The 19,554-nt window shown below is 46.8% G+C and overlaps 1 protein-coding gene across 2 annotated transcripts; it reads right to left on the bottom strand.

Annotated features, from left to right (window-relative positions):
* Positions 1–283: 283 nt before the first annotated feature.
* LOC309535276 (BPI fold-containing family B member 3-like) lies at positions 284–18,859 on the bottom strand. Of its 2 annotated transcripts, XM_082228173.1 has the most exons (17): positions 18,794–18,859; positions 17,598–17,722; positions 15,873–15,971; positions 15,449–15,818; positions 15,228–15,332; positions 13,682–13,822; positions 13,522–13,585; positions 12,632–12,692; positions 11,396–11,490; positions 10,447–10,623; positions 6,296–6,349; positions 6,025–6,192; positions 5,300–5,367; positions 3,848–3,890; positions 2,907–2,970; positions 2,484–2,560; positions 284–582 (listed from the first exon to the last, which is right to left on the bottom strand). In XM_082228173.1, exons 2-17 carry the CDS (start codon positions 17,707–17,709, stop codon positions 544–546), a joined length of 1,737 nt encoding a protein of 578 aa, XP_082084299.1. In that variant the 5' UTR covers positions 17,710–17,722; positions 18,794–18,859; the 3' UTR covers positions 284–543. The 2 variants fall into 2 exon arrangements, with proteins under 2 accessions (XP_082084299.1, XP_082084298.1); XM_082228172.1 differs by having other exon boundaries at positions 15,449–15,971.
* Between the last annotated feature and the right edge of the window lie 695 nt (positions 18,860–19,554).

Here is a 19,554-nt window from a genome sequence, read left to right as displayed (position 1 = left end):
AGCCCTTTGCAAAAGTGCTCTTTGAAGCATCTCTGCTTTGTAAACCACTTTGAGTGTTGTTAGGGTATTGTTGTTTTTCTATAACCAAGTGGTATATAAGTTTTATGGAATAAAATTAATATGGTGAAATAGCAGTGGTCCCATGTCTCCCTTTACTAATATTTCAGGGGGCTACAGGTGAGGAGGGATGGTTTGGCTAAAACTGTAGCTGGGAGGGGAGATGAAAAGGTCTTCAAAGTGTATTGAAAGTGGAAGAAAAACACAGACAGGCTATAAATGCTGAGAAAGTGACATATTTTTACTGAGTGAGGAAGTCAAGAAGCACCCCAGACAGTGCACAAGCAGCCCAGAGTTCTTGCCAAGGCAGAACTAGAGGAAACATAGCTGAGGTCATTCTGCAGCTCAATGAGACGATGAAGAAGGATGAGAGAAGACTCTTCTGCAGTCAGATTCCTGGGCCAAGATGTCACCGGGAACAGCAAGGAACGAGGAGGAGACTTCTGCCTCGGAGCTCATTTCTGCAGCTGTGTGGATACGTCTGCTCTAGAGGAGTTTAGGAGTCACGCTCGCCAGCAATGCATTCTGCCGAGAAGAAAAGCATCACAGTTACGGAAGAAACCTGGCTGCATTTCAATGAGAAACTGGAACATCTCCAATCACTATGTGAGCCCAACACATGGCTATCCTGCTAAATTTGCACATACCCCAGTTTCGTGGTGCAGTTCTCCAGCAAAATAACAGAAACTGCATATATTGGAGGAAAGTGTGCGAAAAAGGCATATGTTCTTGAACATAGCATACTAATATGTGTGTATTAGTCAGAACTCCATTACAAATGGCAGTATTAAAAGAAAGCAGCAGTGAAAGGCATACAATTCATTAATTAAGTTATCAGTATTAAGAAAACCTGCTGTGGAACTATGGAGTGTTGGGATACTGTCAGGGAGGCTCAACGGCTCAGGACATCAGAGTTTCTGTGAAATGTCCTATACAAGTGTATCAAGGCAATAGATCCTGTTTGGCTTTGCTGAACTCAGAGAGTTGCAAGCAAAGAACCAAGTACTTGCAGATTAAGCTACATCGTGCAAGAGAGTGTATTCAGAAAGGACTCATTCAGGTGTCCTACATGCCATGAGATGAAATTCCTGCTGATCTGTTGTCTAAGGTTGTTAACAGAGAACAACTTAAGGTTTATGTACAGAGGTTGCAATTGGGTTGAACCACAGGTACTAGAGGTTACACGGAAAGGGGGAGGATGTTAGGATATTTCCATTCCACCTTAAAAAGGGAACAGGCTGTTGTGAGTCACAGCCTGCGTATTTCCTGCTCACAAGAAGTTTCTGTTTTGTATATAGCTTTTGTTTCTCTCTGTTGCCTGACACTCAGGCAGGCAGTCATGTTTTTTCCTTTGTTCTGACCAACACTGAATAAAGCTGTAAATATGCTGCTCTCCTGGGTGAATCTTTCATTGTGCGAACTCTGCGAAAAGGGCGTGCATGAGCCCTGGAATGTGGACAGTTATTTCTGAGGCTCGTGTTGCTAATTGACTGATACTGTTCTACGGGAGACCGGCGTGGAGGCATGATGGTATTTGTCTCCCTGGCAGTATGCCAACATGGAGAACTGGATTTAAGACTGGAGAAAATAGAAACAGAAACACTGGAAGGGATAGATCTGTCCTGACTGAATTAAAAGCATGCTTTGCTCCTGAATCTGAAATCCCTTTGATTTTCTTTGCCTCTTGTCTGTTACATTTCTCCTACTATCACATCAGTCAATCTCATCAAATAAAGACATATGAAGCTCCTTACATCATAAGCCACCCGCGCTCCTCTCTCCAGCAGTAGAAAGCATGCTTTCCTCTGCCCCCTTCCTCCCCTGACATGCAGGTCATGTGTCAATCACTGGACCGTTTTAAACTGAGCCCTATTTAGAGTAAACCCCATTGAAATTAATGAACTTCACATCCATTAGCCTCAACGGAGTTTACTTTGAGTCAGAAGTAGCACCGAGGGATGCTGGTGGTGCTGTGAGTTAAACCACAGAGCCTAGGGCTTGCCGATCAGAAGGTCGGTGGTTCGAATCGCTGCAATGGGGTGAGCTCCCATTGCTCGGTCCCTGCTCCTGCCAACCTAGCAGTTTGAAGGCACGTCAACGTGCAAGTGGATAAATAGGTACCGCTCTGGTGGGAAGGTAAACGGAGTTTCTGTGCGCTGCTCTGGTTCGCCAGAAGTGGCTTAGTCCTGCTGGCCACATGACCCGGAAGCTGTACGCTGGCTCCCTTGGCCAGTAAAGCGAGATGAGCGCCACAACCCAAGTCGGCCACGACTGGACCTAATGGTCAGGGGTCCTTTAGCACTGAATACAACCCACCAAGTTGCGGGTTCTCAGGTGCAGTGTGGAACATGTTACAGATTTTTTCAAGATGGTACTCAGCCCACGTTAAAGCCCAGTTTTCAAGAAATGAGCAGCTGAGATCTTACATCAACAATGTTGACATCCCCAGCGGCGAAGTTCAGGTTGAAGAGGTTAGGGAGTGGGATTCCTATCTCCAGGGCACCTGGAAGAAAACCAAGAAGAAGAAGAGTTTGGATTGGATATCCCGCCTTTCACTCCCCTTCAGGAGTCTCAAAGCAGCTAACATTCTCCTTTCCCTTCCTACCCCACAACAAACACTCTGTGAGGTGAGTGGGGCTTCAGAGAAGTGTGACTGGCCCAAGGTCACCCAGCAGCTGCATGTGGAGGAGCGGAGACATGAACCCGGTTCCCCAGATTACGAGTCTACCACTCTTAACCACTACACCACACTGGCTCTCAGAAACAACGCTAGACATGCAGAATGGGTTTTGCATCCCAAAGGCAATGCTGAAACCGAACGCCTATTGCTACAAATACGGCTCTTTTACCGTTGATCACAGGCAGGTATCCGATTCTAAGAAGGTTTGTGATCCAGGTTTTGAGTACGGCAACCTGCAAAAGAAAGAGAAACTTCTGCATCATCAGTTGGTGAGAGAAAGAGATGTGCATAGCTGTCAACATTTCCCTTTTTTTAAGGGAAATTCCCTTATTCCGAATAGGATTCCTCGCAAGAAAAGGGAAAAGCTGACAGCTATGGAGATGTGACCTGCTGGGTTGCTTACTTCAAATATTTCCCAGCTAAACATTAGGAAGAACTTTCTGACAGTACAGTGGGCGCTCGGGTTGCGAACATGATCCGTGTGGGAAGCACGTTCGCAACCCGCAGCACCGCATCTGCCCATACGAGGGTTGCGATTTGGCGCTTCTGCACATGCGCAAAGAGCGATTTAGTGCTTCTGCACATGCGAAAGCGCCGAAACCCGGAAGTAACCAGTTCCGGTACTTTCGGGTTCGGCGCGGTGCACAACCTGAAATCGCACAACCCAAAGCGTCTGTAACCTGAGGTATGACTGTATGACTTCTTCAGGAGGTGATGAGCTCCCCTTCATTGGAGGTTCCTAAGCAGAGGTTGGGTGGCCATCCATCTGCCAGGGATTCTCTGGCTGAGATTCCTGAATTGCAGGGGGTTGGACTGGAGGACCCTGGAGGACCCTTCCAACTTCACAATTCTATGATGGGACTTCACCCTTTGTAGCTCAAGCACCCAAGGGTTTGTGTGGCTGCCCCAGATGCCGTCTCCACCTCTGCTCCAGCAGAAACCCCCAATCCTGGACGAGTTCAGCCATCTCTTTCTCCTTCAAGTTCCAGGTGAGATGCAGAGACCTTGGGAGTTCTGCTCATGGGACAGGACTTCTTCTCCCCACTCCACCCCACCCTCAAAATCTTCTCCAAGGGGTCCACTGCAGTATTTGGTGGAAGGGAGTCTTACATCAAAGGAGCCGATCTGGGAAGACGAGACGTTGAGGCTGACGCTGTGAAGGGAAAGGAAAGGAAAGCATTGGGTGCTAGGCTGCACATCTGGCACAGAGAAGTTCTCCACCATCTGATGGCCCCTAGTCATCTTGGACTACAACTGGTTGGGACTGATGGGAACTGTAGTCCAAGACATGTAGAGGACATCATGTTGGGGAAGGCTGCTCTGCAGAGCTTCCAGAGCACAGCCGAGAAAAGATAAGGAAGAAAGGGGACTATAAACACAGTGCAGAATCGAGAATCATGGACTACACCTCTGGTCCCCCCCTGCCCCCCTTTACCTCTTAGCAACCCCTAGGTAATCCCACTGCCCTCCAGGGGGCAGCATCACCCACTTTGGGAACCACTGGTCTAAAGGGAGACTTTCTCCAAATCAGGGACGGATTTTGGTAATGTGGCCCCAAGCAAGGACAAAATTTGATGAGACCCCTAAACATTTCTTATTTTCACAATAATTCCTTTTGGTACAGTTGCTTTTTAATGGATCTTCTCAGTAGGTACCCATATAAATATAGGTTTTGCTACTACTGCCACTGCTACTATTTTGGCGCCCCCCCCCACCCTCGGCTCAGTGTCCCTGTGTGGAAGAACCACCGACACCACCTTAACTCCAGTCCTGTCCAAATGCCGTTTGTTATTCTGCACCATAACCTAGGGATCTAGAGCATGGGTAGGCAAACTAAGGCCCGGGGGCTGGATCCGGCCCAAACACCTAAATCTGGCCGGTGGATGGTCCAGGAATCAGTGTTTTTTAACATGAGTAGAATGTGTACTTTTATTTAAAATGCATCTCTGGGTTATTTGTGGGGCATAGGAATTCGGAGAGAGAGAGAGAGAGAGAGAGATATGAGAGATGATAGATGATAGATAGATAGATAGATAGATAGATAGATAGATAGATAGATGATATAGATAGATAGATAGATAGATAGATAGATAGATAGATAGATAGATAGATGATAGATAGATAGATAGATAGATAGATAGATAGATAGATAGAGATATAGATAGATGATAGAGAGAGAGAGAGAGAGAGAGAGAGAGAGAGAGAGAGATGATATAGATAGAAATAGAGATAAAGAGAGACAGAGACAGAGAGATCTCTATATCTCTATATCTCTATTAGAGATGATAGATATAGATAGATGATAGATAGATAGATAGATAGATAGATAGATAGATAGATAGATAGATGATAGATAGATAGATAGATAGATAGATAGATAGATAGATAGATGATAGATGATATAGATAGATAGATGATAGATAGATAGATAGATAGATAGATAGATAGATAGATAGATAGAGATAGATAGTCCGGCCCCCCACAAGGTCTGAGGGACAGTGGACCGGCCCCCTGCTGAAAAAGTTTGCTGACCCCTGACCTAGAGCATCAAGATCCACTTACTTGTCAAGAGATAAGGAGACGGCCAGTTTTGCTCCTGAAATGCGGACAGATCCACTCAAGTCGATTTGCTGTAAATGCAAGATGACTGGGTAAGAGACTGGCCCCTTTCCTTTCGCTTTTGCAAAACCAGCTTTGGGTTGAGATCCCTGCGTTGCAGGGGGTTGGCCTAGATGACTAGAGTCGGGTTCCTTCTATGCTTCTACGATTCTGCTCTGTTCTGTTCCCCACTGAGGTCAGGGAGGGCTCTTTGTTGCGTGCCCTCCTTCCTTTCGGCTAAAAGGAACTGCCACATCTAGAAAGAGGAACCCTGGTGGCTTTCAAGGACACCTAAGTGTCATTTAAAAAATAAATAAACCCAACACAGAGACAATTAGGGGTTGGATGGGATTACTGACACCCAAGCAAAGGTTCTTTGAAAAGAAATATTGAGCCAAGAGTGCTGGCAATGACTACCACCTTTGCCTCCACAATGTTTCTGAATATCAGTTGCTGGAAACCACAGGAAGGGAGAGGGGTCTTGCGTTCGAATCCTGCTTGTGAATTTCCCACAGGCATCTGGTCAGCCACTGTGAGAACAGGATGCTGGACTAGACGGGTCACCGGCCTGATCCGGCAAAGCTGTTCTGATGTTCTTACGAATTTTCAACTGCATCGGCTAGATACCCAGGGCAGGGCAGGCGTTGGAGTTTCAAGCTATGCGCCATTCACCCCAGCCCATTACTTACAGCATTCAACCCAAAGAGAAGCTCAGGACCGGAGTCTGCGAGGGCGAAAACATCAACGGCAGCAGCGAGGGTCACCGTGAGCTTCCCGTTTTGCAAAGACACTCCCGGAAGGTCTCTGATCCGGATCTTGACCACCAGGGGCAGGCTTGTTGGCAGAAGCCGGGACAGCTGTAAAAAATGGGACAGGGAGAATGATTCGCATTCAGGGCGCAGGGGCAAATCACTTCACATACACACACCAAAAGCGATATGCCCAATAGGGTATGCTTACCTGAGGTAGCACAGATTGAAGTGCAGACGTTGTCAGTGGGACGGCTCCACGGAGCTGGGGGAAAGCAAGATGGATGCAAAGAATTTTAAAAGGGGAATGTCTTCTAAGTGCCCCCCTAATCTTTCCCCAGTCAGCCTGACGTGGTGATTTCCTTCATGTTCATCCTCTCGAAACAAAGAAAGACGGGGAGAGGGGTTGTTCCCAATTTACAGGTGCAAAACTGAGGCTGAGAATTAAAGGCTATATATGTTTGTGTCACGAAATTAAAAGATGCCTGCTTCTTGGGAGAAAAGCAAACCTAGACAGCATCTTAAAAAGCAGAGACATCACCTTGCCAACAAAGGTCCGTCTAGTTAAAGCTATGGTTTTCCCAGTCGTGATGTATGGAAGTGAGAGCTAGACCATAAAGAAGGCTGATCGCCAAAGAAAGGATGCTTTTGAATTCTGGTGCTGGAGGAGACTCTTGAGAGTCCCATGGACTCAAAGAAGATCAAACCTATTGATTCTGAAGGAAATCAGCCCTGAGTGCTCACTGGAAGGACAGATCCTGAAGCTGAGGCTCCAAGACTTTGGCCACCTCATGAGAAGAGAAGACTCCCTGGAAAAGCCCCTGATGTTGGGAAAGAAGGAGGGCACAAGGAGAAGGGGATGACGGAGGATGAGATGGTGGGACAGTGTCCTCGAAGCGACCAGCATGGGTTTGACTAAACTGCAGGAGGCAGTGGAAGACAGGAGGGCCTGGCGTGCTCTGGTCCAGGGGGTCACAAAGAGGCGGACACAACTAAACGACTAAACAACAATGTGCGTCTACGAACATAATAGCGGTTTAGCTTATTTTTAATAATAATAATAATAATAATAATAATAATAATAATAGTAATAGTAATAATAGTAATAAAAATAGTAATTTATTATTTATACCCCGCCCATCTGGCTGGGCTTCCCCAGCCACTCTGGGCGGCTTCCAAAAGAATATTAAAATACTATAATACATCAAACATTAAAAGCTTCCCGAAACAGGCCTGCCTTCAGATGTCTTCTAAAAGTCTGTTAGTTGTTGTTCTCTTTGACATCTGGTGGGAGGGCGTTCCACAGGGCGGGGACCACCACCGAGAAGGCCCTCTGCCTGGTTCCCTGTAACTTGGCTTCTCGCAGTGAGGGAACTGCCAGAAGGCCCTTGGAGCTGGACCTCAGTGTCAGGGTAGAACAATGGGGGTGGAGACGCTCCTTCAGATATACTGGACCAAGGCCGAAATAAAAAAATTCCTTCCAGTAGCACCTTAAAGACCAACTAAGGTGCTACTGGAAGGAATTTTTTTATTTTGACTATGGCAGACCAACACGGCTACCTATCTGTAACTGGACCGAGGCCGTTTAGGGCTTTAAAGGTCAGTACCACCACTTTGAATTGAGCTCGGAAACGTACTGGGAGTCAATGTAGGTCTTTCAAGACCGGTGTTATATGATCTTGCCGGCCGTTCCCAGTCACCAATCTAGCTGCCGCATTCTGGATTAATTGTAGTTTCCGGGTCACCTTCAAAGGTAGCCCCACGTAGAGCGCATTGCAGTAATCCAAGCGGGAGATAACCAGAGCATGCACCACTCTGGCGAGGCAGTCCGCAGGCAGATAGGGTCTCAGCCTGCGTACCAGATGGAGCTGGTAAACAGCTGCCCTGGATACAGATTTGACCTGTGCCTCCATGGACAGCTGTGAGTCCAGAATGACTCCCAGGCTGCGCACCTGGTCCTTCAGGGGCACAGTCACCCCATTCAGGGTCAGGGAGTCCTCCACACCTGTCTGCCTCCTGTCCCCCAAAAACAGTACTTCTGTCTTGTCAGGATTCAACCTCAATCTGTTAGCCGCCATCCAACTTAATTGCTATTTAATTGCTATTTATTTAGTACTGTTTTATGGATGGCAAATGCTTTATTGATTATATATTACTCATATAATATGCTTTACGCATAGTGGCTTAGGTGGGACTGAGGCTCCACAGCTAGTCCATTATACAAATCAATGTCAATGGTGCTCACCTGAGATGTGCCGGCACTGAGTTCAGGTGAGTTCTGGCTGAAAAAAGCTCTGGGCTTGACCACATGTAGAATACTGTCTACAATTCCGGTCACCCCACCTCAAAAAGGATATTGTACTATTAGCACAAGGATGGAAGACTGAAGAAACCCCGACTAAAGAATCATGGCAAGAAAAATTGACGGACTATGCAGAACTGGCAAAACTGACATACAAGCTACGGGACAAGGATAACTGTGACTTTAAAGATGAATGGGAACCCTTTACAAAGTACCTGAAGATGCAACAAAGCGAATTGGACTCCTTGGCTGGCTTTGAATAAACATTCACAAACTTTTTATTGATAATAATCAGCTAAATAGTTTGAGGATCTATGCAATTGTGTAACATGCAGAAAACAGCATTTTTAGAGAAATCTAAGACTGGAACTGAGGGAAGTCGGGGGGTGGGGGGTTCTGTGGGGGGAGCGGGGGGGAGGGAATAAGGATGTTACGTTTCTGCATAATATGTTTTGTTTTAATTTTGAATAAAAGATTTTTTTAAAAAAGAAGGATATTGTAGAGTTGGAAAAGGTTCAGAAAAGGGCAACCCCAAAGGTTGCAGCATTTGGGGATTTTTTAGTTCAGAGAAAAGACAAGTAAGAGGAGATAGGATCGAAGCTTATACCATGATGGATGGAACGGAAAAGTGGATAGAGAAAAGGATTTTCTTTCCCCACCCCCTTAGCACTAAAACTCAAGGGAATCCAATGCAGCTGAATTATTATTATTCTATCCTATTTTTAAAAGACACCTGAAGGCAGCCCTGTTTAGGGAAGTTTTTAATATTTAATGCTGTATTGTTTTTAACATTTGATTGGGAGCCGCCCAGAGTGGCTGGGGAAACTCAGCCAGATGGGTGGGGTATAAATAATAAATGATGATGATGATGATGATGATGATGATGATGATGAATGGCTCACCTCTGCCTCCACAATGGGAGGCAGCGATGCTACTGAATGCCTCTTCCTGGAAACCACAGGAGGGGAGAGTTGCTCTTGTGTTCAAATCCTGATCGCTGGCTTCTCACAGACAACTACTCAGCACAGGATGCTGGCTCAAATGGGCTTCTGGCCTCATCCAGCAGAAATCATGTACATAATAATTTAGTGGGGAAAGCTCTGGAGGAGAAGGGGGTCAAGAAACCCCGTCTCCCCCACCCCATGCTGTTTGAGTGTTTGGCCATTTAGCTTCCAGGCTCTTCCTTTCCATCTGCCTGGGCCACATCCTCGGTCCATAAATGGCCTCTGTCCAGTATACATGAAGGAGCGTCTCCACTCCCATCGTTCTGCCTGGACACTAAGGTCAAGCGCTGAGGGCCTTCTGGTTTTCCCTCACTGTGAGAAGCCAAGTTACAGGGAACCAGGCAGAGGGCTGAAATATACTCGGAGTTGAGAGTGGATTTCATGCTCTTTATTCAGCTCATAGTGGTGAGGAGGAATGGAAGTTCCCCCAGAATGTCTCCTTTATATACATTCTTTACACAATGGCCCCCAAGTGATTGGCTAATTCCGGGATGCTCCTGTAGGCCAATCAGGTTGTGGATTCACTTCCACCTGGAGCTGGATTGGGTGGCTCCTGTGGACCAATCAGACTGCTGCATTCTGGGTCCTATTCTTCTAGAACCAATCAGACTGCTACATTTTGGATCCTATTCAACTCAGTACATAACAGGAATGTTCTCCCTAACTACAGTATATTTACTTATTTGTCAAATTGTGTGTTTGTTTGTTAAATTTATATCCCTCCACTCCTCCCAAGGAGCCCAGTGCAACTCAGTACATAACAGGGCCTTCTCGGTAGTGGCACCCGCCCTGTGAAACGCCCTCCCACCAGATGTCAAAGAGAAGAACAACTACCAGACTTTTACAAGACATCTGAAGGCAGCCATGTTTAGGGAAGCTCTTAATGTTTAACAGACCACTGTATTTTAATACTTTGTTGGAAGCCGCCCAGAGTGGCTGGGGAAACCCAGCCAGATAGGCGGTGTATAAATAATAAATTATTATTATTATTATTATTATTATTATTATCCTCTGCAGACTCTTCAAGGACTATCATTTCTGGGGCAGGCGACTCACCGCTTGGTCAGTGATGTCTACGTTGAGTTGCCCGTTCTTCATTACCAGCTGCAGCAAGGAGGAAATGAGGTCACCAGAGAGAAGCAACTGGGAAGTGTGGTCCCCAGCTGGAGGAAGAGAGGGCAGCTTGCTTGGGGGAAGCTTGATGGAGTTGCCTTCATTATCAAGCACTAAGACCTGGAAGAAACATAAAAGGAAAAATCAGAAGATCAGAGACATTTGGGGTCCACAGAACTGGACGTCTGTTAAGTATAATTCAGGCATAGGCAAACTCGGCCCTCCAGATGTTTTTGTTTTTTTTAAAAAAAAACTATTTTCAATGCAAAATTACAACAAAAATTACAAACATTGAATCCAAAATAAAACAGTACAAAGAAGAAAACAAAACAAAACAGAAAAAGAACACAAAAACACAAATAACACACACATCAACAAATAAAACCATATCATCATTCTAATCTAATCTAAACGTAGATTACCTCTATCTTTATACTTTTTTACACAATTTTTCTCTTTCTTTAACCCTGCAAAGCATCATATCGGTATGTAATGAAAGATGCTCGGCCCTCCAGATGTTTTGGGACTACAACTCCCAACAACCCTAGCTAAGAGGACCAGTGGTCAGGGATGATGGGAGTTGTAGTCCCAAAACATCTGGAGGGCTGAGTTTGCCTATGCCTGGAATTGTTTAATTGACACCGAAATGGGGAATGGCTTAATGTGAAGGCTTTCACATCAGGATTTTCCCTGGGGCTGAGCTGCTAGATGGGTTGATAACCAGCTGTTGTTATTCTCTGCTTCTCTCTCAGCCTAGCATACCTCAGAGGGTTGTTGTTCTGAGACTCAAATGGGGAGGAGGAGAAGCATGGAGGCCACCTTGGAGGAAGAGGTGGGATATACAGTAAATGCAATCAATCAATCAATCAATCAATCAATCAAGGTGCCTTACATTCAGATTCAGCACGATTTGTTGTTCATCGCTGAACCACGGCAGGCCAGCCAGGGTGTAATGTAGTTTTCCCAGTGTACCAAATGGGCAGACGCCTGTGGAGGAGATAAGAAAGAGTAAGGAGTAAGTAACCAAACAAACCCCTGTGTTGCAAAGAGAACGTCGGCAACACGATGACCATGTACATATGCAATAGACAATCTTTGTAGAATTCCTTCAAAACATAACAAGTACAAAATGAAATCTTTAGTTTCAAAGTCTCTGAAAATCTTTAAATGAAGCAAGTTACTAGACTTTGTAGAAAAGCAATGACAAACCTAGACAGCATATTAAAAAGCAGAGACATCACCTTGCCAACAAGTATAGTTAAAGCTCTGGTTTTCCCAGTAGTGATGTATGGAAATGAGAGCTGGACCATAAAGAAGGCTGATGCTTTTGAATTATGGTGCTGGAGGAGACTCTTGAGAGTCCCATGGACTGCAAGAAGATCAAACCTCTCCATTCGGAAGGAAATCAGCCCTGAGTGCTCACTGGAAGGACAGATCCTGAAGCTGAGGCTCCAATACTTTGGCCACCTCATGAGAAGAGAAGTCTCCCTGGAAAAGACCCTGATGCTGGGAAAGATGGAGGGCACAAGGAGAAGGGGACGACGGAGGATGAGATGGTGGCACAGTGTTCTCGAAGCTACCAGCATGAGTTTGACCAAACTGCGGGAGGCAGTGGAAGACAGGAGGGCCTGGTGTGCTCTGGTCCAGGGGGTCACGAAGAGTCGGACATGACTAAAGGACTAAACAACAACAACAACAAAAAGAGGTGGGACTATACACAACACATAGCTAAGCATTTCACTTGTGCTTTTAGACGGCTCAAACCCTTTCGCAAGCAATGTCTCAGCCAACAATGCAACAACCCTGTACATTAAGGGATCATCATCCTGTCTTGTTTTGTGCCTCATTTCTAAGCACAGGTCCTCGCTTTAAAGCTCTGCGTCCAAGCGTTTGTTTTGTTTGTTTTTTTGCCCCGGCACTTGCCCTGCGAAAACCTGCTTTATAGCGCTGAATCAGAGCAAACCCAAATTGCAGAAAACCCCAACTGCCGTTTGTTCCTGGGGGAAGCAGCAGTGGTGGTGGGGCGCTCTGGCACTTCAAAGTGGGGAGACAGCAAGCTGTGCAATATTATATACGCTAGTTGATGATCCAAAGGAGATGGGGAAGGTGGAGGTCATGGAAAACTTACTGTTGACCGTGCCAAGAAGGGTGTTCACAATATTCAGCACAAGATCTACAACTGGACACAGCTGCAACAAAGGGAAAGGAGCAGGAGTGAAGCCACTGAACTGAATGGTCCCCACATCCTTTGTTGTGTTATCTGAAAATAAATCTCCCTGTGCAGCATGCCTGCCGCTTGCAAGAAAGAAATTCTCATCTGCTTATTCTGGTGGCATCCCAGAGATGCAATGGAAGACAACAAGGACAACAAGGGGTGAACCTTTTACTTGTAGCAGCTATTGGTCATCCTGATTGCCAGAAGGGTAAAACTCTAACTCAGAGGTAGGGAACCTTTGACCCTCCAGCTTCTACTGAACTACAGCTCCCATCAGTCCTAGAAATATGGGCAATGGTCGAGGATGATGGGAGTTGTGGTTCAGGAACAGCCGGAGAGCCAAAGGTTCCCCCTATTGGCAGTCTCCACTTCAAGGGTGGAGCCAGTGAGAGCCAGTGTGGTGTAGTGGTTAGAGTGTCGGACTAGGACCTGAGAGACCAGGGTTCGAATTCCTGCTCAACCATGACGCTCACTGGGTGCGACCTTGGGCCAGTCACTGCCTCTCAGCCTAGCCTCCCTCAGAGGATTGTTGGGATTCACCGAAGAAGAGGAGAACCCTGTGTGCCACCTTGAGCTTCTTGCAGAAGAAGGTGGGGCATAATTGCAATAATAAATAAACAAATAAAATTCCTAGGGTATCCTTTTGCCTTGTATCAGTATTTACAGCTGCCTTAACTATGTTTGTTGCTCCATCTCATCCACTGCAGTCTACTCTGAATAGCAATGCCTCTCCTAAATTCAGCAAAACTATGATGCAAAGAAAGTGATCGACAACTGAGCTGGCAAATTCTCGGAAGACTCACCACTCCAGGGAGGACATTGCTCAGGAGATTAGTCAAGACCCTGTCCAAGTTGAGTGGAAGGAACCTAAGGAAGAAAATAATTGGGGACCGTGAGTCTTTAAGGCTTTTCAGTGTCTAGTCGCCACAGTGGCTGTGTTCCTCAGGACCTCTGGTCACTCACCCAGACAGGATCTGAATGTTACCCAGGTTAGTCTTGCAGTTTTCCACAACTAGGATGGGAGTGCCTGACTTGTCCTGGACCAGACGTGCATTTGCTGTGATGTTCACTTCCACCAGAAGATTCAGCAGCCCACCCAAAAGCCTGGAAGACAGCGAAGAGGTGGAGATGAGATCGATCACCGAACCAGGTCCGGTTTCAAAATGTACCGTATTCTGCAGGTACTCAGATTGCAATGGCTTCTTTGTCAGGCATTGCTTGGGGCACAAATATCAAAAATGCCCTGCAGGTCCTACAACTCCTATTCTGGATGTGGTTTTGTTTTCCCCAGCATGTTTTGAAATCTATTATTTTGACAAAGATGGATAATGGAAGTTATCTCCCATTACACTGTGTAACTGCGGTCTCAGTTCTCCCAAGTATTGGTCTTTAAGTACCCGAAATGGCACCAGCCATGAATGCTTGGTGAACCCAAGTACACAAATGATTTAGAGAGAGAGATACAAATTGAAGCTAGGGGAGACCCGCTCCCAACAGCCCAATAAGAAGGAATGATTGTGCTCAGTGGCCATAGAATGATGACTGACAGCTGTGGGGAGGGTTGGGGAACTGAGGGAAGGGGGATGGAGTATCCTGAAAGGGGCATGGCTGGCTGGCTAGAACTACAATAATGTGTTGCAGATCCCTCTTGTACACTATCTGTGAGTCCTGCACAGATGCTACTCTCTTTTCTTTTCACGTGGAAAAGGTCGGGTGCCCTCTTTCTCCCCCTGTGGAAATCAAGAAGCAACCTCGTGTGATTCCTACATTGCAGGAGGCAGGACTAGATGACCCTGTGCGTCCCTCCTGGTGCCACACGTCTATGAGTCTATGTCCCTGTGCACATGGGCACTTAAGCAGAATTGAAGTTGGATCCAGAGATATGTGTGTGCATAGATGTGCTCATGGAATCACTCATAGATATGGTGATCCACATTCAGTGATGGGGACCCAATCTGCGAACGAGCAGGTACATTGGCTTATTCCATAGAAGTGAATGAGGGAGCTGCTTTGAGGGAAGGATCGCCACCTGTACATGGAAACCTATCCCCCAACCCAAGCAACCCAACCCAAGCAACCCAACCATGTATTTGAAGCAGGAGATTGTGTCCCAAATTAATCTTCAGGATACTTCAATGCTGTTTAAGTTTTTTTTTATCATCATCATCATCATCAAAGATTCTATCTTGAACTGGCTAGGATAAGAGAACATCTGGAAAATTCCTGATGAAATTAAAATCCTCATACACTTTTGGAGGATGAATAAGAGGAGAAAATTCTTGGGCCTTCTCAACAGGGACATGGAAGGCTGCCTTATGCAGAGTCATGACCATTGGTCCATTTAGCTTAGCTTTGCCTACACTGACTGGCAGTGGCTCTCCAGGGTTTCTCAGCCCAACCTGGAGATGCTGCTAGAGATTGAACTTGGATTCTTCTGCCTACATAGCAGGTGCTCAGCCACTGAGCCATCGCTCTCCCCGCTTCCTACGTCCCATGGAAGTCAACTCACGTATCTCCCTTGAGAGCAACTTTGGTATAGATGTTCAGTCCGACCCCAACGCCTTTCAAGAATTTCAGTGAGACCTTGGGAAGGACGACGTCCACCAACTTCAAGCTGGAGGGTGAAGGAGAGACAGTCAGGAGCAGAAGCTAAAGCAACATCTACATCTTGCCATAGGGAAGTGTTGAGTTCTGCCCCCTGTGTTTTTCTCAGTAATAGAGATAACTCACCCAAGGAGACCTTCACGTCCAAGGACACCACCGAGGAGACCTCCTTTGCCTCCCAGGGCACCACCAACAATCCCAAGAGGACCTCCGCCTTGGCCTCCAAGAACTCCTCCAGCCAAGCCTCCGACCAAGCCGAGAGGACCTCCTCCTTGGCCTCCAAGGGCACCTCCAGCCAAGCCTCCGACCAAGCCGAGAGGACCTCCTCCTTGGCCTCCAAGGGCACCTCCAGCCAAGCCTCCAACCAAGCCGAGAGGACCTCCTCCTTGGCCTCCAAGGGCACCTCCAGCCAAGCCTCCAACCAAGCCGAGAGGACCTCCTCCTTGCCCTCCAAGGGCACCACCAGCCAAGCCTCTGACCAAGCCGAGAGGACCTCCTCCTTGGCCTCCAAGGGCACCTCCAGCCAAGCCTCCGACCAAGCCGAGAGGACCTCCTTGGCCTCCAAGGATCCCTCCTAGAAGGTCTCCACCAAGCGCTTGGCCCAAGAGTCCCTGGAGCAGGTTGCCTTTGGCCAGCGTATCTGAGATGCCTGGAAGGAAGAGACAGCATTGAGCACAGGGGACAGAAGTCAAGGAAATACAAGTCAGCATTGACATTGTCCTCATCAACTCTATACAAGGACACAAAACAAACAACTATCTCATTAGCATGCTTTTCCACCAGAGGTTGGGTGGACTGAACCTGGTTTATTAAGCCTGCCTCTTTCCACGTCCCAGGCAATAAACTGCCTGGATCCTTTGACTGTATGAGTCCAGGCAAGGACATTTCATAGAGTTGCAAGAGACCCTCAAGCGGACTTCTACTTCAGCCCCTTGCAATGCAGGAGTCGTAGCGAACAAATCCCTGACCCATGGCTACCCAGCCTCTGCTTAAAACCTCCAACAAAACAGAGTCCACCACTCCCAAGGGAGCCTGTTCCACTGTCTAACAGCTCTTACCATTAGAAAGTTCTTCCAGATGTTGACCCAGAATCTCCTTTCATATCACAATAACCATTCACATACAGTGGTACCTCGGGTTACAGACGCTTCAGGTTACAGACTCCGCTAACCCAGAAATAGTACCTCGGGTTAAGAACTTTGCTTCAGGATGAGAACAGAAATCGCACCATGGCGGTGTGGCAGCAGCAGGAGGCCCCATTAGCTAAAGTGGTGCTTCAGGTTAAGAACAGCTTCAGATTAAGAACGGACCTCCGGGACGAATTAAGTACTTAACCCGAGGTATCAGGAACTGACAATAGGGAGCGATTTCTGATTTTAATATTTGTATGGTTTTATGCACTGCTGTTGTAAACCACCCTGATTTTTTTTACTGAATAAAGGTAAAGGTAAAGGGACCCCTGACAATTAGGTCCAGTCGTGGACGACTCTGGGGTTGCGGCGCTCATCTTGCTTTACTGGCCGAGGTAGCCGGCGTACAGCTTCCGGGTCACGTGGCCAGCATGACTAAGCAACTTCTGGCGAACCAGAGCAGCGCATGGAAACGACGTTTACCTTCCCGCTGGAGTGGTACCTATTTATCTACTTGCACTTTGACGTGCTTTCAAACTGCTAGGTTGGCAGGAGCAGGGACCGAGCAACGGGAGCTTACCTTGTCGCGGGGATTCGAACCGCCGACCTTCTGATCGGCAAATCCTAGGCTCTGTGGTTTAACCCACAGCACCACCTGTGTAGTGGTATATAAATATTTTAATTGCTGAATAAATAAACTGCTGGGATGGGGCAATGCAATTGTCTGGCTTGAGACGGTCCCCCTAATTTTAGAAATGAAGGAGTCTGTATAAACCTGAATGGCAGCCTGGGGAAGGGCATATCACATCTGCTGTGCATGCGTTATCCTGTTTGCTTTTGATTTCTGCATGGCAGGGGGGTTGGACTAGATGGCCCTTGGTGTCCCTTCCAGCTGTACAATCCCATGAAACACCTGTGCAGATCTGAGGGTCTCAGTGGCTGTGCTGGCCCATCAGGGGATGAAGCCCGTAGCAGAGGCACACCTGGGCACACAAGCGCCAAGACCATTGTAGCCACTCCTGTTTTGAAGAGGAGGCTGCCAGTTCCTGCTTCTCTGCAAATGCTCATTCAAGAGTTGGGTGGTTCCCTTGGCCATTTCTCTGAATTTTCATATTTTAGAAAAATCAGAAAGTTCCAGAGCTCACCATTCTCCAGGACATCCTTATGCAGCAGTGCCATCGAAAGGACATCGTCAGCAAGAGCTTGGGTGGAGGGCAGGAGGCCGCAAAGGAGGAGGACAGTCCAAGCCTTTAGCATCTTGATCTGGTACCTAAGAAAATATTACTGGTTGTCAAAAGGAAGGAAGGAAGGAAGGAAGGAAGGAAGGAAGATTTGTCCGTGCATTTTTAAGAAAACCATTTTATGCATTGACTTGCTAAGTGCAACCGATTATATCTTGTGATATTTTTCTTGCTTGGGGACTGTCCCCACACAAATTCATCGTAGCTTCTAGCTGCTGTTATTGTGTACAAACCTGCCTTATGCTGAGCCGGACCTTTGGGCCAGCTTAACTGGGGATGCCTAATTCTGACCCACAGCACGTCTCCATCCTCACCCCCCTGAGGTCTGCCCCAGTCCTGATGGCTGGAGACCCCAAGGGTTGAATCCTGCATGCAAAGCAGCCACAGGTATTCTGCTGCTCAGTTACAGCCTCTCGACTGGAGCAGGACTAATGGATCCGGTGTTTTCCCCACCGGAAAAGCTTTCCCCACAAAAGCCAAACTCTGTTTGGTTAACAATTCAACAACGTATTAAGCCCAACCTTCATGAAATGAATTTGACAGACCACCTTCCATAAATGTCTCCCAGAAGCGAGTCCCATTGAGTTAAACGAGACATATTCCATGTAAGAGTAAGGATCAACAAATCTGTCAGTTTAGGAGTCTCTCGGTTTTTCTCTTCTTCTTTTTCAGTCTTAAGTTGGCAGATTCCTGCATCATTTTGCCATTTTTTGAAGTTTTCATAACTCTTTAGCATTCTAGTGTGCATTCCTCCATGCACATTTTGGTATGCCATTTTGCCCAAGAGACACATTTTTGCAAGCAATTTTCCTTAACTTAATGCATTTTGTGCGCTTTTCTTCACTAATATAAGTATCATTCTGCACCCTGTTCCCTAATTTTTGCACTGTGCCACAAAGGTGGCCATCTCAAAGACAGCTCTGTTTCAGTTCCCGTATCATTTTGAGATGTGTGAATGGGTTAGATTCGCATCCAAATGTGAACGGAACTGAACTGATCACAGCCTGAGAGCACCAGCGCTCGCAAGATCCTTTCCAAGCTGTGAAATCAAACTCGGCGGTTACTTTGGGAGAAGCAAACCTTGGCATCTCATCTCTTACCTTGCTCAGCTTGAGGCGTCCCAAGATGCTCCTCACCTGTTGCCGTCTGAGGAAGATGCTTCAGACCCATGGCACGAGGTCCTTATATATCTAATATCTGTGTCAGGAATGAGGAAAACTGGATTGTTTGTGGACAACTCATGATATTTGCTCGGGTGTAAAATAGCAAGTGGTTTGCGATTTATGTCCAATGCAAACATTTCCTTAGAAATCTCAAAAGCTGTGTAAATCGTTGAGCAATGTGTATCTAACATCTAAGGAGGTGTATTTGGTTCAACGTTAATCTGGGGTGCCAATTCCCAAGGGGCAAAGTCAATCATTCCTGCCTACCTAGGGAAAAGCCAAGATTGGGTGTTCCATGCTAGGCATTGATGAAGCAAGAGTTAGCATCAGACGCTGACCACAATACTTAAGGGATTATGGCCTTGTTTGCACCAGGGCTTATGCAGGATGCTTTCTGCGCAACAGCCCTCGGAGATCCGTAATGCACCGTGGCCTTAAGCAAAAGGAATTATCAGTAGCTGCTAGCCAGGATGGCTATGCTCTGCCTCAGCAGCTGGAGGCAGTAGTCCTTCCAAATGAGAGTTGCTGGAAACCACAGGAGGGGAGAGCCATCTTGTGTTCGAATCCTGTCTGCGGGTTTCCGACAAGGATCTAGTTGACCACTGGGAAAACAGGAGGCTGCACTCCATGGGCTATTGCCCTGATCCAAATATACCGTATTTTTCACTCCATAAGACGCACTTTTTTCTTCTTTAAAA

Source organism: Podarcis vaucheri (assembly GCF_965113315.1).
Source record: "Podarcis vaucheri genome assembly, chromosome: 6".
Lineage (NCBI taxonomy): Eukaryota > Metazoa > Chordata > Lepidosauria > Squamata > Lacertidae > Podarcis > Podarcis vaucheri.
The sequence above is the reverse complement of the archived record's forward strand: the minus strand, read 5'-3'. Positions and strand labels throughout refer to the sequence as shown.

Bases quoted from the DNA above. Each gene is read 5' to 3' on its own strand.
- LOC309535276 (XM_082228172.1), bottom strand. From the start codon at position 17,709: ATGCTAAAGGCTTGGACTGTCCTCCTCCTTTGCGGCCTCCTGCCCTCC. The intron at 13,823-15,227 runs GTGAGTTGACTT...GCTGTCTTCCAG, and splicing joins GTTGCTCTCAAGGGAGATAC to GCTTTTGGGTGGGCTGCTGA. The intron at 2,561-2,906 runs GTAAAAGAGCCG...GTTTTCTTCCAG, and splicing joins ATACCTGCCTGTGATCAACG to GTGCCCTGGAGATAGGAATC.